Source organism: Desmodus rotundus, chromosome 1, assembly GCF_022682495.2.
Source record: "Desmodus rotundus isolate HL8 chromosome 1, HLdesRot8A.1, whole genome shotgun sequence".
NCBI classification, from domain to species: Eukaryota; Metazoa; Chordata; class Mammalia; order Chiroptera; family Phyllostomidae; genus Desmodus; species Desmodus rotundus.
This window is the reverse complement of record NC_071387.1, coordinates 202,142,093-202,165,549: the sequence shown is the minus strand read 5'-3', so window position 1 is coordinate 202,165,549 and position 23,457 is coordinate 202,142,093. Positions and strand designations below refer to the sequence as shown.

Below are 23,457 nucleotides of genomic sequence, written 5' to 3'. Positions count from 1 at the left end.
TCAGTGGGGGCCTCTGAAGCCCCAGCGGAGCCCCTGGAAGGCAGGGGCCTGTGTCCCTGAACGAGTGCGTGGAGCAGAGGCCACCCTGGCACCAGCACCTGCACTGACCTGCAGTATGTGTGACGTGAGCGGGGCTCTACCTTTGTCCCGTCAGGCTATGACAACATGAGATGGCACGGGACAGCTCCTCTACGCGCCGTGAGACTTTACATTCTACAGTAAAAAATTTTCTACAGGAGGCGTCTTAGGTCCAAATCTGAATCACTGGTGGAGAAGTTAAAACACATTCAACTCTGCATGGTTTTCTAAAAGTTCCCATGATTCTATGTGTGTGCGTGTGCGCATGTTTGCATGTGTGTGTGCACGTGTGTAGGTGAGAGATTACATGTGTGTGGTCAATGTGTGCAGTATTCAGCGGTGGGGAAATTCAGCAGAACAGCACAAAGAAAGGGAAAGGACACCACCCCTGCCCATCACATTGTTAATGTGCCCGCATGGCTCCCCAGCCTTTTTCTGGACCCGTCAACGCTTTCGCGCAGCCTGACACGGGCCACACAATTACCGGCTCTTCAAGTTACGGCCGAGAGGGGCCCACCAAAGCCTGGCCAGCAAGGTGTGGTTTGACACTTACACCCGAGGACACACAAACCTAGTTTAAAAAGAAAAGATTCTCCCAAGCCCCAAGAAAGCAATGTTAATCTGTAAGCATGCGCGGGGCTTTGCGTTAACACACAGAGGGAAATTGCCAACCCCTTGCGTCTTCCTCACCCTCTTCACAGTGTCGACCTTTAAATCCAAGGGGACAGAGGCAAATGTAGGCATCAGCCTTGACTGCCGCGCAGGTGCCGCCGTTGATGCACGAGGTCTCGTCGCAGATTCCGCTGCTGCACTCACCTGAGACGGAAGGGAGATGACACAGAGACCCGTCACGAGCCAGTCCCCGACCACGGGGCTGGCCGTGCCGACCTCTCGTGGCTCCGAATAAGTACACTTCAGTCCCCACCCCTGCAGACTCGCACCTGGGTACAACTGCAAACCGGCCTGCAGGGTAAGTAGAACCGGCTCTTCCTTTCAATTTGATTCTGGCTTGTTCCTTCTGGAGAGCCACTGAAACTCTTTAAGACATGGTGGACACAATGAATCACACGACGGATTTGGGGACAATTTTATGACCACTGACGGGGATGCCTGAGTCATTTCTGCTTTAATTCGTCTCTCTGGGGTGCCTGTAAGAGTGTGTTTCAATGCCTCCAGTGTCAACAGGGTATGCGGTAAAAAGTGCTCTAACTTGTGTGACCCCAATGCCCTAAAGCGCTGCCCCATGGTGGTGGAAAATCAAGGCAACCAAGACAAGCACTGGAAGGGTTAAGCAGCTGGTCTAAGCTTATCAACTGGCTGTCAGGCACTCCTGGGCCTGGAGCAGGGAGGTGGGTGGGAGGGAGGGCTCCATAAGACCTCAGCAGGTAGCCGCAGGATCCCTGTTTCTACCTCCAATATCCCACTTCATGAGGGAGAGGAGGGTAGCCGCAAGCAGAGAGTGCTAAAAAGTCCGACATCAGATGGGTTGGTAAGTTCTATTAACCAAACACACACATATCAGGGAGGCCCCTGGAGGGTGGCCTTGGTCATTTTCAAGTGCAGATCACCAGATGATGTGAAAACAAATGGACTTTTCCTGGCTGCTTTTCTTCTGCTTCTTCGGTCTTCCTTTTCTCCTTGCATATAAAAAATAAGACAGATGGACCAGACTACATAGGTGACCACAAAACACTTTTGTGGGGGGATGGAGGGAAAGGGGTACATCCTGATGGAGCCATGAGGGTCCAGCTCTGTGCCTGGAGGTCTCCCAGGGTCCGATGCTGCACCTGCGTGAGCTGGTGGCCACCCCTGCGAGAGGACGTGCCCTCCTTGGCCTGATTGAGTCATCTCAGCAGGATGAGGCTCTTATCCTTCGTGTTAGCGGGACTGATCCGGCCTTTTCCTGTCATAAAGCCTCGATGGGCGGCGGGGGAAGGGCTGGGGTTACTGTGCACCCAGGAGAGCAGACGGACATCAGGGGCTGATCACGGAACGTAGTGAAAGCCCTTCCAGATGGCTTGTCACTCTAGCAGGGCACACCAGCCTCTGGGAATTCCCGCTGGGGGCCACTGGACATTCAGGTAGTGACCACTGGTCTGTGTTCAGCCGCAGCATCCACAGGTGCCAAACAGGCTGACTTTGACCTTGAGAACCAAACTGCCCAAACTCTAATTTCTGTGGGCTGAGAGTCTTTCTCAGAGAAGGGCTGGTCCCACAGGAAGAAGTGGGGCCCTTGGGTTATCTTAGATACACATGGAAAATGTTTTTTTACACATTTGCCCTGTAGCTATTTTTAAGAGGTGGGGTGGGGTGGGGGCGGGGAGAAGCCAGCCAGAGGTGTTGAGGGTGAAAGCAGTGTCGCAGCCCCAATACTCTGGCAGTGGCAAGCAAGCAAGGCGAATGTGAGCCAAGGGGCAGGAGGGAGGAAAGAAATCCCCCAGGAGGGAAAGAGGGCTGGGTGGCTGATGGCAGAGCAAATGGAGAGAAAGGGGAGGGAAGAAACAGCCAGCTCCTCCCAGAATCAGAGTGACCTCAGGGGTTCTAGTTTGCAGATGAAAGGAGCCTGGTGAGAGAAAAGGCTTGAAAGAGGGGGATGGGGAGCAGAGGAGAGTGCACTTTTGCTCAGCTGACACCTCAGCTGACTGAGGGGATCTGCTCTTAGTGAGGGAGGGAGGGGAGCAACGAAGTGGGGGTGACCCTGACTCGAAGAACGAGAAAAAGGACAGGATGAGAGGGTCCACAGAACTCCAAGGCAACCACAGAGGGTGACAGGCAACACGAGCCCTGGGGACCCAGGCAGGGCAGGTTCACAGAGCTCAGGGAGCAGCTTTGCTGGGTGGTGGGAGGCAGAAGCCCCCAGGGCAGGCCAGAAGGGGCCTTGGAGGGTTGGGGGAGTCAGGGGTTTTTTGTTTTTAGGTTAATTCCTTTTTGTTGTTGTTGTTATTGTTGTTCAAGTACAGTTTTCTGCCTTTTCCTCCCACCCCAGCCCAACACCCCAGCCCTCCCCACCTCCCTCCCCTGTTTCGACCCCTCCACCCATTATTGTCCATGTGTCCTTTGTAATTGTTCCTGCAAACCCTTCACCCTTTAGCCCTGAAATTCCCTCCCCTCTCCCCTCATCACTGTCAGCCTGTTCTCAATTTCAGTGTCTTTGGTTATATTTTGCTTGTTTGTTTGTTTTGTTGATGAGGTTCCTGTTAAAGGTGAGATCGTATGGTATTTGTCTTTCACTGCCTGGCTTATTTCACTTAGCATAATGCTCTCCAGTTCCATCCATGCTGTCGCGAAGGGTAGGAGCTCCTTCTTTCTCTCTGCTGCATAGTATTCCATTGTGTAAATGTACCACAGGAGTCAGGTTTTGAAAGAAGGGAGAGTGGTTCCCAGGGTTCCCAAACCAGAAGGGGAGCGGGCGGTGTGGGCGTGGTGCTGCTTTAAGCTGCAGCGGACCTGAGCTAGTATGATACAGTGGGAGCAGGGGACCATGAGCTCAGAGGGGAAACCAGTCGTCTCTGTTTTCCCTCCCTTCCAGCTGCAGCTGAGATCTTCCTTCAGTGACAGATGTAGACAAAAACCCCCTGCTACAGTTCTTGCGACTTGGAATCAACGACCTGAGGTATTAGCAGTTCTTGCAACTTGGAACCAACGACCTGAGTTACTGTCACATCATATTCATTTGTTGCAGAGATCTCAAAATATCATTTGTGCTGCTGACTATCTTGAAATCATGTCATTAATGCCACCACCATGAAGTAATCTTGTTCTTTAATATTTTATAGAGAAGCCCATACATAATTATTAATATCAAAAATTTAAAATATTGTATAGCTTTAATTCAGTATAATTGTTGCCTATCACGTATATTATGCTCTGCATTTCAAAAGCACCATTCTGAGAAGAGGCCCAGAGTCCTCTCCCGACTGCCAAAGGGGTCCGTGGCACATAAAGGCTAAGAGCCCTGGTCATCGAGAAGAGAGTCCCGGCAGAAGGTCCCAGGCACTTAGGGTAGTTTGGGTGTGGAGTGTAGTTGAATAGGCTAGTTTTAGTTGGAAGAAAACCTTTCAAATCTGAGAGTAGGAGGAAGGAGGTACAAGATCTGCATACAGAGAGTTGGCAGGAGCTCACCATCAATGTATAAATAACTTCATTGGCAGTGACACCTACTATGGACCAGCTGCCGTGGAGGTCTGGGCAAGATAATGGAGTGAGGGTCAGAGGAGGCACCAGGCTCCCGAGGAGGGGAGAGAAGGTAGGACATCATGGGGGGGCTGCATTAAGGCAACATGGGCAATGAGCTGCCTCCCTGCCCCTCACCCCCAATCCAGCCCAATAACGGAGGTTTGTCTGTTTCTTTCCCTAAAGAGCTGTCGAACCTGCCGGCACTACCACCCTGGGCACACCACCATTAGCTCCGGTCCAGACTACTGCAACAACCTCCGCTGGGACCCCTGACTACCCCTTCTCATAAGCTGTCTGCAGTTGGAGACACAAGCAAGACTGTGGTACCCGCCTCTCCCCCACACCCTCCCTGGGACAAGCCCTTGCCTCCGCCTGGAACGCACCTCCCTCGCTTCATTGCTTTCGAACTCCCACTCTTGCTTCAGACATGGAGGTCCCGTTGCATCCCCAGAAGGGCACTCCCTGACCTGCAGGCCATGCCACCTCCTCCTTGTCACACCGTCCTTTCTCCTTTGCAGGCCTTACCCCAGATTCACATTTACTGGACGGCTGTTTGATTCATTAGTTCCGTCCTCATGGCCGCCACAGCAGGGCTGCACTGGGACCCTCCGTCTTGTTCTTTCCTGTATCCCCAGCACTCAGCCTCATGCCTGGCACTGAGCAGGTGCACAAATAAACCCACAATAACAAACAGAAATGAGTAAGAATGGTACACCACAGTGAGACACGGAGCCATTGCAGACCTCAGAGTCCCATACAACTTGGGAAGTCAGCTCTGTGGCACCGCTCTGGAGGGCATGGCGTGCCCAGACAGGTCTGGAAAAAAATGAGTGCTAGCAGTTTAGGTTTGAGAATTTGGGTGGAAATAATAAAAGAAAAGGCGTGGCCAGAGAATGCAAAATTTTGTTAGGATCGCCGACTCATAGAATGTGAGTTCAGAGAGAGTCCACTAGCGGGGGACAGTCTCAGGGAGGAGACGAAGCGGGGGTGGGGGTGGACAGTGGAAAGCCCCTGTGAGGGGTGGAAGCTAGTTTGTGAGGGCAGGGAGGTGGGATGGAGGAAAAGCTGTGGTTGACGGTGACACTGTCAAATTGGAGGTATCAGATGGAAGACCACGGCCCCGCAGCTGCCGTCACCTCTGCCAGAAGCCTGTATGGCGTCTCCACCAGAAGCTCACTGCTCTCTGCATGAGCCGGGTCTTCCCCATGGGAGAACTGCATTGAACTTACAACAACTTGAACTTCAAGACAAAGTCAAAGTAAAGCAAGTACGGAGGTGGAAGAAAGATATTTGGCCCCATTCCTATGCCCCAGTGGGGACAACAGGAAGAAGGGAAAGCAGGCAATGTGACCGATGCCTGCCGTTTGGGTTCAGAGAGAGAAATTGAATAATGCAGTAGGAGCCCAGAGCCAGCCAGGTGAGCCTGCCTAGGGCATCCACTCAGCGGGGAGGCTAGAATCACACCGTGTGAGAATTTAAAACGCTGTCAGAAATGGGTCCTTGCTTAACTTGGCAACTTCTGAACTGCCTGCCAGAGGTTACCACGCAGGCTGAAGGCCCCTGTCAGGTCACGAAGGGAGAGGAAATGTTACCCCCTGCTTGATGGGTGGAGTGAGAATATCAGTAACAGGCAATACTTAAATATGTTCCTATGTGCAAGGCATTATTCTAGTACTTCATATGCACGCAGCACAATTCACCCGGACAGAATCATCTTATGAGGTAGCTACTGTTCATAGATGGGGAAATTGAGTCCCAGAGAGGTTAACTGACTGGCCAAACCCAGGCCATCTGCCTCAGAGTCCAGGCTCTGAAACAGTGCAGGAGCCTTCCGATGCACCTGCTGCTTCTCACATTCTCTTTTTTATCCTCACCGAGGACATGCTTATTGATTTTCGAGAGCAGGCAAGGGAGGCAGAGAGAGAGGGAGAGAAACGTCAATGTGAGAGAGAAACATCGACTGGTTGCCTCATACACCCTGACCGGGGGGCCAAACCTGCAACCCAGGCATGTGCCCTGACTGGGAATCAAACCCACGATCTTTCAATGTACAGGATGACACCAACTGAGCCACACCACCCAGGGTTGCTTCTCATGTTCTGAGTCATCCCAGATAACCAAGAAGAGGGGTTTGGAAGACACCGTCCCAGCGGGAGCTTCCTCATTGTTTTGGTGATTACTGCTATTGTCCAGTTTCAGTGATCAGCTGGGGGAAAATACCATAGGGAATGACAAAGGATGTAAAAATGACCTATCAATAGCAATTCTTTCCTTTGAAGTAAACTTCATCTTTTGTAGTTTTGACAATGGTGTGACCTCCAGGAGGGAGCAAGGTGGAGGGAAGCAACTGGAAGCCTGTCTGGGACCCCTCTGTGTGTTGTATGTGGGTAAGAGGGTGGGCACTGGAGCCGGAATGGCCGAGGCCACACTCGGGCCTACCACCTACCAGCTGAGTGACCCTGGGCAAGTGACCTGACTATCTGTGCCACCAGCTCTCATTAGCTACGGCTAATCACAGCACCTCGTGCAAAGGCATCTTGGAAAGATCGGCGCACTTTAGAATGGTGGCTACACCTAGTAAGCACTCAGCTGACATTGGCTACAAAACAAAAGAGCAAACTGTGCCCGGGGACGGGAGGAGTGGTGCCAGCACGTTACCAGTGGAATCTGGGCAGTGGGACACGGCGTTCACTGGGCACTCTCCCCAGGCAACACCTTGCAGGTGGAGAGAAGAGGGACCCAAGAAAGAGACTTGCCATTTCTTGCCAAGGACAATGTCATGTGAGATGTGGTGCCCAGCAATGTGGCAACATTGTGGGAAGATGAGTCAAAGCAAGGGAGTCACAGAGACACCAGCCCAGAGTTCCGACGCCACGGAGTCACTGTTCTGGACTGAACTGTCTCCTCAGAACCCAGAGGTTGGAGCTCTGACACCCAGTGTGCCTGGATTTGGAGGTGGGGCCTTTGGGGGGAATTAAGGTTAAATGATGTCATACGGGTGGGCCCGAATGCAATCCGCGTGTGTCCTTATAGAAAGAGGACGAGACAGCAGGAACGGGAGCACAGACCCTCGGCCATGGGCGGACGCGGTGAGAAGGTGCCACCTGCAGGCCCAGGAGAATCAAACCTCCAGCACCTTGACCTTGGCCTTCCAGCCTCCAGGACTGGACAAAAATAAATTTTTTTGTTGTTTAAACCACCCAGTTGGTGGTATTTTGCTAAGGCAGCCCTAGAAGATGAAAACAGTCACTTAATTAAGCAACCTCAGAATTACCTATCTACTGCCTTCAGTGATAGAATAAATGTGCTTATTGGTTTAAAAGCAATCCTAATCTTTTCAACAAATAATGCTGGAACTGGACAGCCACATGCAAAAAAAAAAACAAAAACAAAACAAAACAGATACAGATCTTATACCCTTCACAGAAATTAACTCAAAATGGATCACAGACTTAAATGTAAAACGTAAAACTATAAACTCCTAGAAGATAAAACTAGGCACAAACCTAGATGACCTTGGGTATGCAGGTGACTTTTTAGATACAACACCAATGGCACAACCCATGAAATAACTAATTGATAAGCTGGACTTCATTAAAATTGAACATTTCTAATCTGCAAAAACAGTGTCAAGAGAATGAGAAGACAAGCCACAGGCTGGGAGAGAATATTTGCAAAAGAGACATCTCATAAAGGACTATTTTCCAGCATATACAAAGAACTCGTAAAACCAAACGACTAAAAAACCCAGTTGAAAAATGGACTAAAGACCTTAACAGACACCTCAACGAAGAAGATAAACAGATGGATATAAACATACGAAAAGATGCTCCGCATCATACATTGTCAGGAAAATGCAACTTACAACAAGACACCCCACACCTCTATTAGAAAGGCCGACATCTGCAGCTCTGACGCCACCAAGTGCTGGCGAGGATGTGGGACAGAGGGGACTGTCACTCATTCCCGGTGGGCCCACCAAATGGGGCAGCCGCTCCCGAAGACAGTCGGGCTGCTTCTTACAAAACTAAACACACTCTACCGTGATCGGGCAATCGCTGTCTGTGGTACTTATCCAAAGGAGTCCGAAACTATGCCCACCCAAAAAGCAGATGTTTATAGCAGCTTTATTCATAATTTCCAAAACTTGGGGGCAACTAAGATGTTCACCTTCAGTAGGTGAATGGATAAACTGTGGTCTATTCAAATGATGGGATGTTATTCAGCACTAGAAAGAAGTGAGCTGTCAAGCATGAGTAACTGAAAGAAGCCAGTCTGGGAAGGCTACGTACTGTATGATTCCAATCACACGGCATTCTGAGAGAGGCAACACTGTAGAGAATACAAAAAGATCAGTGGTAGTGGGGGGTTTGAGTGGTGGGGAGGAGAGAGATGAACAGGCAGAGCACAGAGGATTTTTAGGGCAGTAAAAATACCCTATATGATACCATAATATTGAATATATACTGTTACACCACAGAATGTCCAACTCCATGAGGGAACGCTAATGTAAACGATGGACTTCGTGTGATGACGGTGTGTCACTTCAGGTTCATCAGCTGTAACGAATGTAGCACTGTGGTGGGGGGTTGATAGTGGGGAAGGTTGGACATGGGTGGGATGGGGGGGTGTGAGAACCCTGTGCCCCTTCTCTCAATTATGACGTGAACCTTAAACTTCTCAAAAAATGACACCCTAATTTAAAACAAATGAAAATAGGAGAAAAAGAAAAACACAATCCTAGCCCACTATTTTGGATAAATTAGTAACTTCTACAAGTCCCAGTTTCTTCATGCATAAAGCAGGTGTAATAATAACTTTTACCTCCTAGACTTAAGTGTGAGGAGTGAGCGAACGAGCCCCAGAGAAAGTGCCAGGCATGGTGGTCAGGAGTCGGCATCTGACCATTGCCCTCAGCACCAGAGAGCACGGGAGCCCTCTCCTCACCTCGCTGTGCTGGCTGCTCCACGGGGAGGCCGCCCCTGCATGCTGCGCCATCCACGAGACCACGCCACCCTCCGTGAGGAGGGCCAAGGCAGCAGCGGCGTGCAGCCCAGGGCTTGTGCAGAGTGTTGCCTACATGTCTTGGGGTTCAGACGCAGGGTCTGCAGAGCACCAACATCACCCCTGGCCCCCCCTCCTTCCCTCAGTTCTGCGGAACTAGCTGTGGAGGGTGGCTTCACATGAGCTGCCCCCCTCCCAGGCCCACATGGAAACCAAGAGCACCCCAGCCTGCCAGGCAACCACTTACCCACGTCGGCCCCACTGAGCGCCTTCCCCACGGGCCAGGGCCTCATGTCCATTCTCTCACCGTTCACCATGAGCGACTGCACACAGCCCTGAAAGCCACGGTTGGTTCCGGTGGCTCTGACCAACCAGTAAGTACTGGGAGCCCCACCAAGATACAGAGGCGTCCGGAAGGTGATTTTACTGTAGTGGCCCTTTAAGAAAGATGGAAATGGTCATTCACGAAACAGAATCAAAAGTCAAAAATGCCACTGACTGACATGATTAGGATGTAGTTTATGGCCCTCTGTGCTTATCTTTAAGACATCGCCTACAGCAACGTTCAACCCACGGTTACCATAGGAAACTCAGGGAGCTTCTCAGAGGGCTGTTTGCAGAAAGGATGATTTTGGAAAGCCTGGGAGGGCAGGGAGGGCAGGGCAGGGCCGAGAGCAGCCCGACAGGCAGTGGACCACATTGGGCATCCAAAACAAACTTTCTTTTTCCAGTCCTGACATCAATTTACTGTGTACCTTGGATGGGTCGCACAGCTACGCTGTGTTTCAAAAGGTGATAATACTAATTTAGTGTATATGTGAGCTAACATTTACCCGCTCTCCGTCCTTGTCACCTTCACACTACATCCTGCAAGAAATATTTGGGTTGGGGGGAAGATTACCAAACGTATTTTATTGCAAAATATTTTGAAATGTGCTTATGGACACAACTTTTTTTTTAAGTGCTATTATAGTTAGGTAGAGACGTTTCCAGTCAGAGAGCAAACCACAACCTGGACTGCAGGTCCTGAGGTTATAAAACACAGAGCTGAGCAGTAGGCGGGATAAAATTAAGCCACCCGCAGTCATCTGTTTTTTGATTACGGAAATATCACATCCGTTTGGGTTAATGGCTATAAAGAAGGATGATGGGAAAAGGCAGGCTGCCAGACTTATAAAATGTCCAGAAGTCAAGCCATTGAAATGTAATCTTTACCCTTTACACTTCTGTTACCGAAAAGGAGAGCATCTAGTCATCGCTCTACCTTGGCTAATGAACAGGTGAGACTGCTGTGTAGATGGCACAGTGGCTATGAGCTGGCAGGTGTAAAGTGCTTACAGTGAATTTGAAGGACTGTCTGCCAGCCGCTGGCACCCTGCGTTGGCTGCACTATTGGAGTGCCCTGTTGGCGTGCTTCACCGACATCCTCAGAATTCACTGGCCCTGTTTCCTGACCCCGGACCAGAGCAGGGCCCAACCGTTGAATCCTTTCCTCCATTTCTGGAGCATCCTGTGCATGGTGGGGCGACTGGTCCCTCTGAGGCTTCCTGCACGACATCCCAGGCCATAGCCTTCAAGCCTGGCCTGCACCTTCCTCTGATGAGGGGTGCCTTCAGATCCCCGGAGCCTGCTTTGCCTGCTTATGCAGAGAACTGGACCCACCCGAGTTTGCATTCCCCCAGCACAGCCCTTCCCAGTTTTTAACGAGTGCAGAAGTATGAAAACCCAGTGCACTTGCTTTGGGTTGGAATCACTTGGAGGTGTAACGCATACTCAAGCTCCCCAGTGGGCTGAGGCAGAGGCCAGACCCTGAAGAACTCTGCCCAGGACCTCAGCACACTGACTTTATTCCTGCTCTGTCCACTGCTCCCCTCCCTTACAGGGCTCCTGCGATGGCACCTCCCTATGCCTCATCTGCACAAGACTCCTCACGTAATCAGGTCTGCTTCTGGGGAGCTCCACCTTCAGTCAGAGTCATTTTCTCCCCAAACAGTTGATTAAAACATTCCACCTCTGAGGCGCTGCTCACATAACTTGCTTAGCAAGTCCTGGGAGTAGAGAGACAAACATTGCCCTGAGTATCCATAAAATTATATGCTTCTTACAATTAATTTTTATATTCATTAAAATCATAGACTCACAGAATTAGAAAAAATATGAAAACTCAGTTCACTGAAGCTCCCATTTAATGCTGGATTCCTTGAACATCACTCCCAAAAGGTTTTGGCAAATCACTTTCCAAAGGCCCCCAAGGTCAGGGAGCCATCCCTGACACAGCCTGCTGCAGCTCATTCAGCTTCAGCCTTGGGACCCACAGAGGAAGTCCTTCCTCCCCAACACTCTCCCTTTGACTGATGAGAAGCCGCCACCCACACCTTCATCTTCTCTTCTCCAGTCTAAGCAGCGCTCCTTCAATCCATCTTTCCAGGGATTTCAAATCGTCTTCCTGCTTCCTTGGCTGCTCTTTGGACAAGCTCCCATTTGTCCATATCCCTCTCAGACTGTGATCACAGACCTGAGTATAATCCTCTTAGAGGATCAGAGTTGTCATTAGAGCTCTGGAAGCTATTCACACAGTCACCAGAATAAAATAGGATTACCCCCTCCCTTTTTCTAGATGGCATGCTTCTCTTAATGCAACCTATAATTTCTTTAGCTTGTTGTTACCACATGGCTCTGTTTATTAACCTGAATTGAACTTCTTTGCTTTAAACCTTAAGACATTTTCACAGGTGTTGCTTCTATCAGAGGTTCTTCATCCTGTTTTCATGTTAGTATTCTGGACCCAGGTTTGAAGCTTCTTTATTCCTATCAAACTGAATTTTAATCACATTGTCCCTATTGTTCTGGCACTGATGAGACTCTAGTTCTTTTACTGTCTTTTCCTTCCTTATAAATAAGTGATCTCACTGGATTCACACTTATTATATTTGGATTCTTATTCCGTTGGAACCTTTGGGGTCCAAATTAACGGGAAACAGCAAGGCATGGCCCTTGGTATAGCACATCTTACAGCAAAGAGTCCAGGCAGGGGGGAAGCTACCCACAAATACAAAGGCTTTTTTGCTACATTTTTCCTCAGAGAATACAGACAGCTGACTGATTATAATTACAGGCTCAGTTCCTTGGCAGGTTGCTAACCCAAACTGCTATTCCAAACACAATCCTAAAATTGCCCCAAGCATGACAAATATATGAATACCTAGGTGATTTGCTGAGCAACCCAACGGTTAAATTGTTTTACCACTTCCTATAACCATGATCCCCCAAAAGGACAGATGAGTGGGTTATTCCTGCCTTCTGAACCAAGTGAACCTCTCGGAACTACCTTCTAAAGCCACAGGATTGCAACATCCTTGTCTTAAAAGCCAGCTTGGAGTCTGGCACCAGTGCGGCTTCTTCCTCTAGCCCTGTGCACTCGCTGCAATGATGTCTGCAAACTCAGTTCTCCCTCTGGGACAGAGGCATGCCCCCCAAACCCGCCTAGAGTGGCAAGATCCAGCAGGAGCACACCAGAGCTCAGCTGCACGGGTTCACCATGAGAAATGGCCCATCCGGAGCTTGGGTCCCGCCAGGTCTGCCCCAGCTCTCAGGGTGCTTACAGTGGGTGCTTAGGTGGGTGGGCAGAGAGGCAGGCACACACGCACCTGGGACTGGCCTGTCACTGGCGTGTTGTTGTTCAGCTGCAGCAGCCCGTTCAGCCCATCTCTGTAGAGCGTCACTGTGTGCCAGCCGCCCAGTTTGATTTTGGTCTCGCTTTCGATGATGGCAACCCCAGTCCCACAATTAAACCTATGGAGGAGGAAAAGGAAAGAAAGGTTCTTTGATCAACAAGCTCAGTAGGTTTTCAGACCCCATGGACGTCACTATCAGGGTGTCAGCTTCCTCCAGGGTCACAGGTATCAAGGGCAGGTTACATGGACGCATAGAAGAACTAGAAGCCTGTTCTCTGGGATGACGTCAGTCTAGTTATCTTGCATCCGCCCATAAAACCATTCAAAGTGGGGCTTCTTTAACCCAATTTTCTCCGCAGCCTAGAAGACGACAGGTGGCTGGGCACTTCCTTGTTTCCCTGCAGCACTTTCAGAGGTTACGGGATGTGAAGCAGATCCAAGGTGCAGCGAATTGGAACCTGAGTCATTCTGCTTCCAGGGATTTCTCGGGGGACTTCCCCCAGCTTCCAAATGGCAGGCTCAGTGACACTAATGAAATGTAAAAAAGCCAAGTGCTCCAGTGGGCCGCACAGCCATCTGGGTTCAGCTGTGCCCACAGGCAGGGCAGGTCCCCCTGGAGGCTCCAGCCCAGGGGTGAGGTGTGGGTGAAGGGGGAGCATTTTGAGATGGTCGCATTCTTCTTTTTTTTTCTCCACCTCCCTATGGCCTGGAGTGCCCACTGGTCACTACGCCTGACATCTAGGATTTCGATCCTTTCTGGTCAACTTCCAAAAAGCCACCACGTCACTTCCCAGTGGGTCCTGAGGCTGCCAGTGGAAAAGGAAACACAGCTGGCCTCGTCCTTATCGGGACTTGTACTAACTTCAGCCCACTCTCATGGCCTCTCTCTGTCTCTCGATCCTCAGTGGAGTGGACAGGGGTGGAGAGGCCCTGCGGGAAGATACAGGCATCACTCAGCAGGAGCAGCAGAGCTGGGGGCTGCTCACTACCAGCTGTAACTGCTGGTGCCGCCAGAGTCCCCTGGATTCTCCTGCATTAGAGCCCCAGCAGGTCCGAACCGCTGCTCTGGTCCTGGTGGCTGACATCAAACTCCCACGAGCCCAGGAAGGGGGGCCATTTCCTACCCCAAGTGGGATGCTCAAAAGCCTTCTCCAATATAACCAAATATACTTTTGCGTGCTGAAATCATCAAAAGACAATAATGGCTGATGCTGAGAGCCTGCTACGGGTCAGGCACTGCCCCGAGCACTGTACACATTACCCCACTTAAGCCTCATGACAGCCCTCTAGGGGCCCTCGAGGAGGAAATGCAGGCTCGGAGACCTAACCAGTGGGCTCTGGAGAAGGACGAGGCCGATCCTCACTGCTTGTTCTCAAATAGGTGCCATGCACACCTTCACAAAAGCGCTTAAAGCACTCACCGCTCCACTGAACTCTGCCCACAGAAAACTGTGCCCAAACCGAAGGTGGGTTCCAAGGCACTTTGGGAGAGCAATGACCACGGCAGAGGACATGAGCCAAACAGCCCACGGCAGGTCTGAGGGAAGACGAGGGAACCCTCAGAGGCTGTGGTTGCTCTCTGCTCTCCATGGCTATCAGTCATATTGACTCCAGGGGACAAAGAGAAGATCCCAGCCTTTGTCCCTCCACACCCACAGAGCTCTAGGGGGGAAGGGACTTTACCCCTGCGGCTCACGACTGCACTCCCAGGGCCTACAGCCGCGCCCGGGGCACTGTGGGCACTCCAGAAACACTTCCCAGTGAAGGGGTGAGTGAATGAACCTGGTCACCAGGCTCCAAACGCGGCAAAGGTCCCCTTGCAACCCTGAAACTCCAGTGTTTGGTAAACTGGCCCATGCACCTTACACACACGGTTCTTCATCTACAGGAACCCGTGCTGCACTTATTCTAGTCACACTATAAAAATGCACCATATTTTGCCATGTATAATGCATACTATTTTGCCAAAATTTTTTAGGGAAAATGAGGATGTGCATCATACATGGGTATAATAATAGTTATAATAATCCCATGTATAATGCACACAAAATGTGGGTGCGCATTATACACAGCAAAATATGGTAAATTTAACATAGGATGGTACGAAGAAATCTGCAGGCTTTTGTCAGGAGTCACCTGAACTGCAGGGAGCGTCGGATGATGGCCAGGGACATGAAGTCGCCCCTCTCGTGTTCGTTCTCCCCACAGTAGAGCAGCAAGCCATCCTCCGCCTCGGCCTGTGGGACAGACAGAAGCCACAGGAATGATGAGCATGTCCTGGTCTGTAAAGCAACACCAGGAAACACTCCTGAGTATGAAACTTGAGCGTTCCCTTCTGTGGCCCTATTCACAGAGGGACAAGCACATGGACTCCACTGAATCCCCAGGTACCCGCTCCCAGCTCACTTCCAACACACCACTGGCAGTGAGTGGTGCAAACTGTGTGAGGGACTGTAGGGAGGTGACAGAGGAAGGTACCTCGTATTCAACCTGCTCTTTCCCTGGTGCTGTGGGTCCACCAGCAGACCTCAGGAAAACCAGGGCACCACGACCAGGGTGACAGAAGGCTGTTCTCTCGCTCATCAGTTCTATTCTCACCAGAGAGCATCCTACAATTTTCCTTTATTTTTTTCTTTACTTCCCTCCCTCTGAGAAGCATGCAAACTTGCTTCTTTCCTTCTGTCAGGAGAGCAGGGTGGTAACAACAGCCGTCCCACAGCCTGGTTTGGTTTTTGCCCGTGTCGGCTATTCTAGGCTGCGACAGATCGTCTTGTGGACAACCAAGGTTGTGACCATGACCTCAAAGGGAACTTGATTCCAGATCTCCAGACATTTTCACGTTGTCTCAGGTACCCAAAAGAGCACTGTAAGTAAGCTGGAGTCAGTAGCTGAGCTCTGAGCTGCAGCGGGATTAGAGCAGAGAGCACTACCTGGGCCTTGCTCTGTGCCAGGGCCGTGCGTTTTAGTTCTTATTTGTTCAGTGATGGCCACTGCAATGATGGCCAATGTCTGGGCTCCTTTAACAGAGGTTTTGGAATGAGAATGCATTGTGCCTTCTGACATCCTGGCCAGGGAGGAGTCACTTTTATGAGCAACGTGGCTGGGACCCACACACCCTTTCTGGGAAGCTTCAGGCCAGCCACTGCCGCTGTCCAACAACATGCAGAGCCCACCTGCACCTCACTGGCACCCTTGAATGTGTGAATGGGCCCCCTGGTCCTTGCTACCTGCAAACCGGGTTTCAGGACAGGCTCTGTGTCATATTTACCTCCCTGCTTCCTCTCCCCTCTCCCTATTGTGATAGGATATCCAGTGGGCACTCATCAAACAACTAACCCTTCTTACCCGAAATTCGAGAGCAATGTGAAATGCCCGATGGGAGTTCTTCAAAGGTTCAAAGGTTACGTAAGAGTAGCCAAAGAACTGAGGGTACTGTATAGCGATATCTGAAAGAGAAAAAGACAACGCAAAACAGGCTGTTTCCTCTCTCCTTCAAATGCAAAAACCAACATCCACCGTTGCTTGGAGGTCGTTAAGTGAAAACCTCTGATATGTGAAGCCTAGTTTACTATCTTCTTTTCCCTACTTTTCACCCCTGTAATTCTCATTCTTGGGGACGTTGAGCTCCTGATGTTCTCAGGGAGAACCTGGACCTTTGGACATTGTCACTTGCTACCTGACAGAGAAATGGACGGCTGTGGGATCACTGACCCCCGCTTTCAGGCCGTGCCTCTGTGTGATCTCAGTGGGCTCCATCGCTGCCTTTCTCAACTTCCGTGCACCCATCTCGGCTGCATTTCTTTCAGTAGAGATGTGATTACAGTAAAGCCCACCTCCCGGGGTGCCATCGGGATGATTTCTTAATTGCACCAAAAGCACGTACGCTTGGCACAGAAACAGTGCTGCTCTCTAATGAGAAACAATGGGAGCAGCGTCATAGTTGCCCTGCATAGCTCATCTAATGACTCACACATGGGCAAAGGGGCTTATCTTAGAGAAAGGGCTAGAAAGAGCCATTGGTGGGCAGCAGAAGTGCCCTTCTGGCTTCCAGTGAGGCCCACCCACCACCATGGGCTTCCCTGCACCAAGGACCTACCTTCCGAGCAGCTCTCACCACCTTTGCCCAGGTTGCAGTGGCATCGTGAGCGCCCCCAGGTGTAGTCGTTGGCACAGAAGCTGTCAATAGGGCAGAGAGTTTCATCACAAGACATGTCAAAGAGCCTCGGCATCATGGGCGCGCCGTTCAAGTCCTCTCTCTTCACTGGAGTGGGCTGGGGAGTCACCGTCGTCGTGGGGAGAGACGCCGGGGTAGGGGGCACAAGCCTAGAAGTGGTCTTTGGGTCCGATCTTGGTGTGATCTTGGATTCCACCAATAGTTTCTCATTCCCCCCTTTGATAGCAGGAAGTGGTTTAACCTAAAGCCGGAAAAAGAGAAACACAGAGCACCAGTATTAGACTGCCCTCTTACGGTGGATGCCTGCTGCTTGAACACATGGTCGCTTTCCATGCGTCCCACAACCCCAGGGTGAGGATGGGGCAGGCGTATGACCCTGGTTTATGCAAAAGGCCTTGAGGCTCAAGGATTTGAGTACCTTGGTTTGTGTTACTCAGTAGTAAAGCTGATATTATTTGATTGATTACTACAGTATCACAAAGATGGAATTGTCAAGGAATTGCTCATTTCCTTATAATACCTGACTTTGTAAAACTGTGCTTGGTGGGAAATGGCAACATGTTTTCCCAGACAGTGAAGCGAGCAGGCAGGGCTGACCACAGAACATCAGCATGGTTGGTACTTGGTTACCACTAATTTATGATCGGCCAGAGCCTAATAGTCAGAGGAAATAAATGTGTTAAAAGCAAATGAGCCGATTTAAGTCAGTTTTAAGTAAAATGCTCACAGTCTGTTGGCCAAATTGCCTTGTTCAGCAAGAAAACAAAAACACCCTGGATTTTAAGAGCAGAGATTTCTGTTACCTCCTCGAAGAAAATATCCAAGTCTAAGTCATCGTCAAAGCCATCATCATCTTCACTGGCGCCTGAGCTGGTTATGTAATGGGGTCCAGAGTGGCCACTTCCTGCCTCCTCGGCGCCTTTGCAGGGAAGAGAAGCAAATGGCTATGAGCACACCCTTCGGCCCGTCGTCTCTCCTGGCCCAGTGACAGACACTGCGCCCAGTGGACTGGGCTGGATGGCCGCACGAAGAATTCAACACAGAAGAGGAAGCACCAGTGACCGCAAAATATGAAAAATGGTTCATCTCATGCGTAATCAATTAAACCCAGGAAGGGCTGCGCTTTTATACCGACAAGATTAGCAAAAAATGTCAGCAACAAAAAATATCACCAAGGATGGGGTCAATGGGGACTCATACATACACTTGGATATATTTATAAAGTAGAAAATATTCATACCTTCGGACTCAGCAATCTTACCCCAAATTACAAAATCTAGAAAAGATGTACCAGGAGTTGTGCAGAACATGTTCATAGCATTAGAATTTGTAACAGTGAAAGATCTCAAATTTGCTGTTTAGAATAGCAAGTAACACCCCAAATACCTACCAACAGAGAACAGATAAAGGGAGTAGAGTGTATTTATGGAGTGGAATGCTAGCATCAGGGAAATGAACGAATGAGCATTTAGTAATGTGTCAATATGCCCCTAACCTTGTATCGTTTCATGCCCAAATGCAAGTTGCTAATAAGCACATCCAGTTTGATGCCATTTATTAAAAAAAGGCAACAGCAAGCAAAACTTAATATATTATTTAAGGATACATATGTATGTAGTTTAAGTGATTATGAAAAATCAGTTAGTGACAAAAATACCCGTGGGAGGATAGAAGAAGGATGTGCGTGAGGTGCCACAGGGCCTTCAAGAGTCTCTGTAACATCCTACTACTTAAGGTAGGTGCTGGGTACGTGTGAGGGGTCATGTTAATGGGCTGGTCAAAAAGTTCATTACGCGTTTTTCCACGTGATGGCTCTAGTAGTGCTTAGTTGTCTCTAACTTCTTCACAACAATTTTGTTAGATTGTATGGTGACAGCAGTCATATCAGCATGCATTTCAAAAAACATTAAAATTGGTGAATTTTTGTGTAGCCATTTTAATACTGAAGATGGAAGAAAATAAGCAACATTTTCTGCATAGTATGCTTTATTATTTCAAGAAAGGCAAAATCATAACTGAAATACAAAAAGAAGATTTGTGCAGTGTATGGAGAAGGTGCTGTGACTAATTGAATGTGTCAAAAGTGGTTTGCAAAGTTTCTGGTGCTATTGACATTTTGCATTTTGGTCAAATCATTCTTTGCTGTGGGGCTGTCTTATGCACTGGAAGGTGTTTAGCAGCACCCCTGGCCTCTACCCACTAAAAGCCAACAGTAGGAGATAGCCAACACACTAAAAATCTCCAAATCAATAAAGTTATTGGTAAAAAGAAAAATATGTCTTTTATTTTACGGAAAAAAGTAATGGACTTTTTGGTCAACCTAATATTTTTATGTTATTTTTTTTCTTTAAAGTTCTTTAAAATAAAATAAAAAAGAGGCATTTGACTGAAGCAAACACTCCCACACCCAGGGAAAGGGGGTCCGATGTGGTATTTGGGGCCCCACCATTTCCACTCACTTTAGCAGGACAACGGGGTTTGTCAGCACTGGAAGGCCAGCTGAGAACTCTTAGGAGACAACACAGAGCATTGTCCTTCAGGGATGGTCAGGGTCACATTTTCCTTCCATTGTCAACCATAAAACCTACTGACCTGCAGCGGTCCTGACTGGGCTAGACACAGGAGGCATGCCCTGGGATGTGGGAGTCTTCCAGAGCCCCACTCTCCACTGTTCCCCCTTCCTCCCAGCAGGTGTGAGCAAGCAGGGAAGCAGCTGCCTGCTCTAAACAGACACACAAGGCACCGGTCTCCAGGGCAGCAATGACGGGCAGCAGAACTGACTTTACAGGGTTTTGGTGCTCACTAGTTATTAGACATGAAATGTGTGCATGACTGAGAAAGGAAGGTAAGGAGGGAAACATTGAAAACATAAACTGAACTTAAAGACATTCCCCTTTCAGAATAAGATAAGCTCAATACCTTTCTCACAAAAGCAAACTCACCCTCTTCTAAGCAAAACAGCAAGCAGCCTGCAAACAAGGGTGAGGGAAAGGACAGAAAGGGACTGTGGGCAGTGTTCTCAGCAGATGGCTGCTGAGCAGAAATCGCTCCTGGACCAGGAAGAGGGAGACTCGGGGGAGGGGGTGCAGCAGGAAGGAGCTGTTCTCAGGCAGCGGGGTGCATCTTGGTGGAGGTAGAATAACACACCGCCTCCACACCAACTCCCCACAGTTTTACTTTTAAAAGCCCACGTCAGCTGACATCCAAGCCTGTGGATGCCAGACTTATACCTGGATGCAAGTTCTCTTAAGCCACCTGCATTCACCCAGCACAGCTGGGGGCCTGATGTCTTCACAAAGAATTGTATTGCACATACATGAAGAAAGCTGGGTTTTATCTTCAGTAGGTTGGTCTCTCTCTTTACCCAGGGTGTCTTTTCCTGCCCTACACACATTTTCATCATTCTTGTTCTATTCTCATCTACGTTGAGATTTTTCATTTCATCTTATGATACCCTACCTGAAAAAAACTTTCAAAGATTCCCCCCCACCACCACCCCCGCCACTGCCTACAGGATAAATCCCAAGCTCCTTGGTCAAGAATTCCAGGATCTCAGGGATACCACCTCCTCCTTTCCTCCTGTCTTCCACCACCATTACTCATTGAAGCCCAGTACCTTTCCCCCATGAACAGGTGCTGTTGCGTGTTTAACACAAAACATTTCTAAACTTCACAGTGACCCTGCAAGGTTGACTAGGGTCATTTCACTTTCCAGGTAAGCCATCAAAGCTCACGGAGGTGAAGTGACCTAAAACCAAAGACTCCGTCACTGGCTGAGCCTGACTCCAAGCCAGGTCTGTCCAGTTGCTGCTCTCCTCTGAGAGAACTGGCCACTGTGTAGGTCCGGGAGCCTGGGATCCAGAAAACTCACATATATTGATCGTTTGTACTGGGCCAGGAGCTTTTCAGACACTGTTTCTGTTATTCACACAAAATCCTGTGAAATTGCTATTATTGCTCCCATTGTACCATGTGGAGATAGGAACTCAGAAACATTCAAGAACTTGACCAAAGGCATGCAGACAGTAGACAGCAGAACTAGAATTTGTCCTTGGACTCTCTGTGATTATATCATGCCATTTATAATCTGACTCCAAATTGTGCCTTCAGCTCCCGCTCCTCTTTGGAAGTCTCAACAGACAAACTGGCCTACCCACTGACTCTGGAATACATCTCGTGTTTTCTTACCCCAAGACTTTCCTTAACGCCCTTCTCCACATTTCCATCCTGCTCCCCTCCTCCATCTTTCTGCATAGCCTACCCATCCTTCCAGCTACTCGCATCCTGTGGAGACAGAGTGCATCACAAAAAAGCCTGAATCAAGTGATATTTTAAGGAGAAAACTCTTTTGGAGAAAAAATGGAGGCTCCATGGAAGATGGTGTGGAAGACCGATAGAAGGAGATGCAGACATTCTTCCATCTCCTGCTGCACTGAGCTGTCCACACATGGATACTATCCCCTTCGTGAGCCCTGAATCCGCTCCCATAGCTTGATGGAATCAACAGATGCTCAAGAAAGTCTTTACACCTTCTGAACTCCTGGCCTTGGAATGATGCTCTTGTTTCCCAACCCAAGTGTGCAGCCCTCAAGGGCAGAAACCAGGTTTTAGAGTCCTGATCTTCCTTCCCATCCTCATTTCACTAACTCCGTGTGCTCGCCAAGACCCTCCTGCCGTGCTACTATTCTCCTGTGGCACTGCCCTGTCCTGGCCCAGTGGGCCATGCCGTGGAAAGGAATCCTCACAGGGTCAGACTCTGCCCCCAAGTCCACAGACATTCCCTCAAAACTGCCCCCATTCCTGACCCTTTCCCCAACTCGGACTGAAGTTTCGAGTTGAAAGAGACCTCAGACACCAGACAGTCCAAACTTCTCATCTCATAAGTGTGTGAACTGAGGCCACAGAGGAGAAGCAACTTCCTGCTCCTTAACCCGCCCCCCTCCCCAGAAGTCTATCTTGAAGGAAACTCCTCCAAGAAGGGCCACACTGTGCTGGGTTGCCGCAGGTACACAGGGCCACCACGATGAGAATGGAAATGACTTCAGATTCTCTGCTCGTCTTGATGAGTAAAATAAGGCATATACTACTCACTGAATAAAGTTCTTTGGTCATTTATAAATTGCTCTGTTTTGACACTGTGTACAACATATCTCCTTGACGCCAGATGTTGCTTAGTTTGGGAAGAGAAAGGGCATGAGACAAGAGTGGACAAAGGAATATGAAATTACAAAGACTCAGAGTCAAAGGAATTTTGACTTTTGTAGAAAGACATTAGTAATCAGCTGGCACAGCGAGTCCATTTCACAGAGGGGTAAACTGACATCCACTGAGCCCATAGGACTCACCTGGAGAGGCAGCTCAGTCGTGACAGAGCTGATCTGGAATTCTGGACTCCCGATGCTGCGCTCTTGTACTCTTCGCAGCTCCCCGTCTCCCATAGCAACCTAGGCTAATAGTCATTTCCCATTTTTAATAGGAAGGAAATGCACACAGAGAGGACCAGACACAGCAGGACTAGAAGGAACCTGGACTAAAGCTCCCTGCTGTTGCGTCCCGCCAGTCACCACCTCAGATCTCCAATCCAGGGCTCACATGAATGAAGTTTTTGCTAATGCTATTTCTAAATGAAGACAGAATGTACAGTCTAAGACAGTGATAAGAATTCTCCCAGTAGCCTGGGGCTATTATAATTAGAGCGCATAACTTATCTCTTTCTACTTGGCACTTTGTTAATTAGGAAAAGAGAACCTTAAAAAGGAGGCATTTATTTAAAACCAGGATAGTCTCACCACTGACTGCACATGAAACAAGCTCAAGGGTATTCTACTATGAGAGAAGCTAATGCACAAAATACAAATTCTATGAATCAATTAAGGACGGCTTTTATTTTACAGAGTAACTGTATGTTTGTTTTTATGAAGGTAACATAGCTTTTCTATATATACATAGTGAGTTTCTCTGATGTATCAAGATGGTATAATCACGATTTTTGAAATCCCAACAGGTTTTTTCATGGAATTAAAAGACTGATCCTACAGTGTATGTTGAAGAGCAAAAGGTCAAGAACAGACAGGGCAATTTTGAAGAACAAGGTGGAGAAGAATTACCTATGAGCTACCACGACTTCATAAAGCTGTAGAAATTAAGACAGTGCGGCACTGAGAAAGGATGAAGAAATAGATTATAGGACTCAGAAGCAGATCCGCAAGGTACGCAGGTGTGGTGCACCAGAAGACGCCATCACAAATCAGGGAGAAAGGGTGAGCGATTCAGTAAGTGGTGCTGGGGCGACTGGTTTTCTGGATGAAAAGAAATATTAAATTAGCCTCCTTCTTCCCCACACCTAAAACT

The 23,457-nt window shown here is 49.1% G+C and overlaps 1 protein-coding gene and 1 long non-coding RNA gene across 7 annotated transcripts in view; one reads left to right on the top strand and one right to left on the bottom strand.

Moving 5' to 3' along the window:
* EGFLAM (EGF like, fibronectin type III and laminin G domains) overlaps nucleotides 1-23,457 on the bottom strand; it is a 140,432-nt gene that overhangs the window by 30,269 nt on the left and 86,706 nt on the right. For 4 of the 6 annotated variants that reach the window (XM_045186328.3, XM_045186329.3, XM_024578400.4 and 1 more), the window contains 7 exons: nucleotides 17,910-18,025; nucleotides 17,029-17,347; nucleotides 16,278-16,378; nucleotides 15,069-15,169; nucleotides 12,906-13,050; nucleotides 9,506-9,695; nucleotides 769-894 (listed from right to left, as the gene is read on the bottom strand). In XM_045186328.3, coding sequence (XP_045042263.2) covers nucleotides 769-894; nucleotides 9,506-9,695; nucleotides 12,906-13,050; nucleotides 15,069-15,169; nucleotides 16,278-16,378; nucleotides 17,029-17,347; nucleotides 17,910-18,025 — 1,098 coding nt within the window. Of the gene's footprint in view, nucleotides 1-768; nucleotides 895-9,505; nucleotides 9,696-12,905; nucleotides 13,051-15,068; nucleotides 15,215-16,277; nucleotides 16,379-17,028; nucleotides 17,348-17,909; nucleotides 18,026-23,457 lie in introns of all 6 variants that reach the window. The other 2 variants (XM_071219814.1, XM_071219815.1) reach the window with 1 other exon arrangement.
* LOC123478494 (uncharacterized) lies at nucleotides 2,085-4,989 on the top strand. The gene is made up of 4 exons (XR_006653703.2): nucleotides 2,085-2,159; nucleotides 3,608-3,691; nucleotides 4,230-4,324; nucleotides 4,438-4,989. It is a non-coding gene; the product is annotated as an uncharacterized lncRNA (long non-coding RNA).